Source organism: Mirounga leonina, unplaced genomic scaffold (genome assembly GCF_011800145.1).
Source record: "Mirounga leonina isolate KUSES-001 unplaced genomic scaffold, KU_Mleo_1.0 Mir_200, whole genome shotgun sequence".
Classification (NCBI taxonomy): Eukaryota; Metazoa; Chordata; class Mammalia; order Carnivora; family Phocidae; genus Mirounga; species Mirounga leonina.
In genome coordinates, this window is record NW_023270503.1 from 6,942,833 (window position 1) to 6,948,832 (window position 6,000).

Sequence of the window (6,000 nt, forward strand, 5' to 3'; positions counted from 1 at the left end):
TTATCAGCATCTCACTGCTCATCTCAGTGTAGGTATAGGAATCCCACTCTACCCCTGCCAGTCTTGCATCCCCTCCCTCTCTTCTCTTCCTGAAGAATGGCAGCGTAGGGAAACCCATGGTTGGGCACATGGGAAATTAAAGAAGTCTGACAAATTATCTGGGTCTTGTGGTAAGATTATTTGAGCTGTTGGGGATTTTTTTTTTCCTATAAATGTCCTTTAGAACTTTTCCCATTTCCACCTCCTCCCTTTCTTAGGCTCACGACCTACTTAGACGTCCAGCGATGCCTGGAGTATTTGGGCTATCTAGGCTATTCTATATTGACTGAGCAAGAGTCTCAAGCTTCAGCCATTACAGGTAAGTATCTGGATAGTATTCAGTTCATGCTAAGAAACATTTTTTAATATTCCGGGTTCATGTGTGAAAAGAGTGAAAATAAACTCCTCTTCATTAGTCTTTCATGTCTGTACTCTGTTCTCCTAGCCATTTGGTAATTTCTTTTGAGTTCAGAGTCTTGATTTTACTGTTTATCAAAAAAGAAAGAGTAAGGGCACCTGGGTGGCTCAGTCAGTTAAGTGTCTGCCTTCAGCTCAGGTCAGTCTCAGGGTCCTGGGATCAAGCCCCGCATCGGGCTCCCTGCTCAGTGGGGGTCTGCTTCTCCCTTCATCCCTCACCCCTCTCTCACTCAAATAAATAAAATCTTTAAAAAAAACTTAAAAAAAAAAGAAAAGAAAGAGTAGAGGTTTTACTTCTAGCTTACCCCTGAGGACACTCCACTGATGAACATCAGGGAGGGCTGTGGGCAGTAAATGTAATGTGCCAGTTTATCTTGTCTTTTAATTTTCTTTAGACATTAAAAACAATACCTATTAACGCATAAGCCCTATACTGAGCTGTGTGTCTCTTGGTTTTGTAACCATTTTCTACACTGGGAAAGCTTTCCCAGATTTTATAATTCTTGCTGAGCAATGTGTTCCACTTAAAGAATACCATAGGTATGGAAATAACAAATTAGGGAACGGATCGTTTCAAGATTTTCTTATATCCTAATTGGTGGGGGAAATGCCATATCTTACAGGAAGTCCCGGCACAAGAAAACCTTTTTTTTTTTTTTTTTAAGATTTTATTTATTTGAGAGAGAACAAGAGAGAGCATGAGCATGGGGGAGAGGCAGAGGGAGAGGGAGAAGCAGACTCCCCACTGAGCAGGGAGCCGGCTAAGGGGCTCGATCTCAGGACCCTGGGATCATGACCTGAGCCTAAGGCAGACACTTAACGACTGAGCCACCCAGGCGCCCCGAAGACAATCAAACTGACAGAGCAAGTACCCTTTAAAGTAGTTAACCAATTAGATAGTATTTAATTCAGCACCAAAGAGCAAGGAATGAATTCCTAGCTAGCATGAGGTTCTCTCACTCTCACAAAATATTGTGGACATCTTGCTATATCAATAAGTATAGTTTTATAGATTTTAATGTTAAATAGTGTGTCATCATATGGATGTGTGTAACTTATTGAACTATCCCATGATTGTTATGTGTGTTTTTTTATCATTTTCAGTTTTTGGCTACTATAAATAGTGCCTCTGGTGAGCTTCATTGTAGTTGAATTGTGGGGTACAGCTTAAAGAGGTCTCTTTACCTCTGGAAGAGAGGCACCATTGCTCTGGTGTTGGAGCATTCTTTTCTGTTCTGCCTCTTTAGAGATTTACATTTGAAAGCCAGTGAACCCCAGAGTGCATATCCCTTCCCCATTTATAAGTTCAAGATGTGCAGATTGGAGATAGCATCTTTTAATTTGTAATTTGTTATGACAGTTACTTATCACAGAAGAAAATAGATGGGATATAATGTTGGCTATATTCATTGTAGTTTTCATTCATTTTTAGGATATAATTTTCCTTATGAAAATGTGCTACTTTTTTTATGCTGAAATAAATATCATTTGGTTACCAGAAGTTCACTTTACAGCCAGCTTTCAGAAATGCATCTTTTCCACCAAGTGAAGCCTTTCCGTATATTTAGTGCTTGGTTTCACATACAGCATGGCTGATGCACAGTATGTCTATTTATTCATCATACACTTCATAAAAATGAGAAATCACAGTGCCCTATTTTGCAGAAGATGAAATGGAGGCTCAATGAGTCTAAATGGTACATAATTAGGTTTTTTTTTTTCTTCTTAGTAACAAGAGATAAAAAGATAGACCTTCAGAAAAAACAGACTCAAAGAAATGTGTTCAGATGTAATGTAATTGGGATGAAAAACTGTGGGAAGAGTGGAGTTCTTCAGGCTCTTCTTGGAAGAAACTTAATGGTGAGAGTTCTCAGATAATAGAGCTTTATCCAGCAAATTTTTATTGTCACGAGCTTACATGATTTTTTCATAGCCACTAGCTCTTTTTACTGGAGCTCAGTGGCCTGTGTATATTAGTAAAGTACAACTTAAGGGTAACGATGATCCTGTTGAACTGCCTTTATCTTCGTTTCATTGGTGTTAGCTGTCATTTGTCTTTTTTTTCCTCAGCAGTATTTAGGTGGGGGTTAAACGAATGCATATGTGAAAGCACCTGATATGGTGCTTGGCATGAAGTAAATGTACAGTAAATATTTCAGATTGAACACTGTATCTAATTCTGGCCCTGAGTAAAGAGATGGAGGTGTTTCCAGATGGGTCTCATGTCAGACCAAATTATAGCACAAGGAGAATTGCTAGCAGGTAGCTCTGTAGTACATTTTCAGTAATGTAGTTTCCTTCCTTTTCAGCTGCTCCTTTTACTTTATACAGAACAAATGCATCTTTTGTCTTAGACCTTAAGAACTAAGAAACATAAAATCAATGTCCCCTTTGTACTGATAAATAATACATAGTGTAGGGAGGAATGCCCTTTTATTTATAACACACCCACACATACATGCAGAGTGTGTGTTGATGAAAACTAGGTACTATAACTTCTTATTGTAAATATTGAGACTTTTGGTTGTTTTCAGAGGCAGAAGAAAATTCGTGATGATCATAAATCCTACTATGCGATCAACACTGTTTATGTATATGGACAAGAGAAATACTTGTTGGTAAGAAATTCTCTGGCATATAAACATTACTAATTATTAGGTATATTTTTATGTGACTCTGAAAACATAATTGCATTTAATATCGTGGCTATATGTAGAACTTGTGTGATTTTTTTTTTCTTTCACCTGGTTTATTCACTGGAATTAATTTTAATTCCCCTGATGTGTATGGTGATCACATGGGTGTAGGTATAAGTAAAAGTTAATCTATTTGTGTGCTTAATTGTATATTATACATAATAGAAAGTAAAAACGACAAAAATATAGCTTCTCTTTCCTCTTTCTTCCACTTTTCTTTAAAAATTTTTTCCTCTACTGTTGACTAGAAATTAATATGAAAACCTTACCGCAGGTGCTTGGTAGTTTGTACTCTGAATCAAGTTTCATCTATTTAGCAAGAGAGGAGTATAGTTACCAAATGTGTTAGTCTAAAAAAATGGATGAAAGAAGTGCATGACTGAAAAGACACTATGAAATACAGTAGAAAGAGATTGTATGTTCTTCTTGGATCCAGTCAGTTTGGTTCAAACCTTCATCCACCATTGATTAGCTGTGTGAGTCAGGCAAGTGGCTTATTCTCTCTGAGCCTGACTTTCTTATTAAGTTAGCTCATATGAGGAGTTCCTAACAAATAATAGGTACCAGAAAAAGTTCATTTCCTTTCTTTTTGGAAATAGTTTATTCTGCCAGACAGATGATCCCATTGAATTTCATACAGTTTTTCCTCTTTGTGATAAACATTTTTTATCAGTTTCTTATTAAACCTTGTTTATCTCCCATTCTTCTCCTGTAAGTATAGTTCTGCTTAACTGGGTACTCAGTAAATAGAGCTGACTGTGAATTTTCCTGTTTTTATTCTTATACTGTTCTTTGTAAATTGGTATCTTTCATGCCTCTGACTATCCATGCTGTAATAGTGTTTTATTTGGAATATATCGAGTCACTTCTGACCTTGTACTCCTCCTCAACATAATTGTACTATCTTACATAACTCAGTAGTACTGAATTTTACTCTTGCTGGCTCATTGTCATGGGGGGCTATTTCTTTAGAGGCTTTATAATAAACATTAAAAAAGGGTAGGCAGTGAAGTAGAACAAAATGACCTTAGTGTAAAGAGTCTTTTTCTTTGTTTTGTTTTTTTAAGTTGGTGAGGAGAAAATGTGGTCTGGTAGAAAGAAAATAGACTTGAAATCATATTTGAGTTCAAATTTTGGTCTGATGACTTGCTAGATGTGTTATCTTAGGCAGTTGACTTAATCTTTTTAGGCTGTCATCTTATCTATGTAGAGAATGTGCATAAAGGGCCTGCCTGGCACAGGTCGGTCACTAAATGTTTGCTTCTGTAAAACCTTAATCACAGTTTTCAGTCCTCAAAATCAGAAGCTACTTGTTTTTTTGGGTTTTTTTACTATGTTATGTTAATCACCATACATCATTAGTTTTTTTTTTGTTTTTTTTTTTAAGATTTTATTTATTTATTTGAGACAGAGAGAATGAGAGAGAGCATGAGAGGGAGGAGGGTCAGAGGGAGAAGCAGACCCCCCCGCCGAGCAGGGAGCCCAATGCGGGACTCGATCCAGGGACTCCAGGATCACGACCTGAGCCAAAGGCAGTCGCTTAACCAACTGAGCCACCCAGGCGCCCCATCATTAGTTTTTGATATAGTGTTCTGTGATTCATTGTTTGTGCATAACACCCAGTGCTCCATGCAGAACGTGCCCTCTTTAACACCCATCACCAGGCTAACCCATCCTCCCACCCCCCTCCCCTCTAGAACCCTCAGTTTGTTTTTCAGAGTCCATCGTCTCTCATGGTTCATCTCCCCCTCCAATTTCCCCCCCTTCAAGAAGCTACTTGTTTATTTACACTTCCCACCTCTAAAAATAGCCTGAAAAGTTATGCTTAATTAGTACTTTATTTGGAAGTCAAGCAATAATAACACATCATGACTGTAATTAAACATCAATATTATGGTATTAATGTTTCTTATCTTTTTCTTTTTATAAGTTGCATGATATCTCTGAATCGGAATTTCTAACTGAGGCTGAGATCATTTGTGATGTTGTGTGCCTGGTATATGACGTCAGTAACCCCAGATCCTTTGAATACTGCGCTAGGATTTTTAAGGTTTGTTGTTCTTCTGGTCTGTAACTGTTGGTTTGGTCTGTAATTTTATATGGAGTTAAATGAAATTGTATAATGTGATGTTTTCTAACCAGGGAGAAGCAAGAAAATCACTTGTAGAGCTTTTAAAAAATACATATATTTGTCCCATCCGTAAAGGTTCTGGTTTCATTCTGAGGTGGTAGAGTCCTAGACATCTGTACTTTAAAAACATTTTTTTCCACATGTGACTCTGATGGGCACCCATAGTTAAGAACCTCTATATTAATGAAAGGTCCTCTTGGCCATTAGGAATGCACTTGGAGGGGTGCCTGACTGGCTCAGCCAGTGGAGCGCATGACTCTTAATGTTGGGGTTGTGAGTTCGAGCCCACATTGGGTGTAGAAATTACTTAAAAATAAAATCTTAAAAAAAAAAAAAAGCAGTGCACATGACTTATATATTGCCAGTTACACCAATAATAATAATAGAGCAAGGGGAAAAACCAGAGGCTTGAGAAGTCCTCACTTTGAGATTATCACCAAAATGCAATAAGAGTTAAAAACTGTATGCACAAAGGAATTTATTCTAGCATTGTTTTTAATAAAAAAACTAGAAATAATCCAGATGCCTAACAATAAGAGGATGGTTTACTAAATTAGGACAAAATAGGGGGCGCCTGAGTGGCTCAGTCGTTAAGCATCTGCCTTTGGCTCAGGTCATGATCCCAGGGTCCTGGGATCGAGCCCCGCATCAGGCTCCCTGCTCCGCGGGAAGCCTGCTTCTCCCTCTCCCACTCCCCCTGCTTGTGTTCCCTCTCTC

General features: G+C 38.0%; 1 protein-coding gene across 5 annotated transcripts in view; it reads left to right on the forward strand.

Annotated features, from left to right (window-relative positions):
- Nucleotides 1–6,000, forward strand: part of RHOT1 (ras homolog family member T1) — a 60,961-nt gene that overhangs the window by 38,574 nt on the left and 16,387 nt on the right. For all 5 annotated transcript variants that reach the window (XM_035027784.1, XM_035027782.1, XM_035027785.1 and 2 more), the window contains exons 14-17: nt 258–358; nt 2,186–2,316; nt 2,991–3,074; nt 5,083–5,202. In XM_035027784.1, the coding sequence (XP_034883675.1) occupies nt 258–358; nt 2,186–2,316; nt 2,991–3,074; nt 5,083–5,202 (436 nt within the window). The remainder of the gene's footprint in view (nt 1–257; nt 359–2,185; nt 2,317–2,990; nt 3,075–5,082; nt 5,203–6,000) is intronic.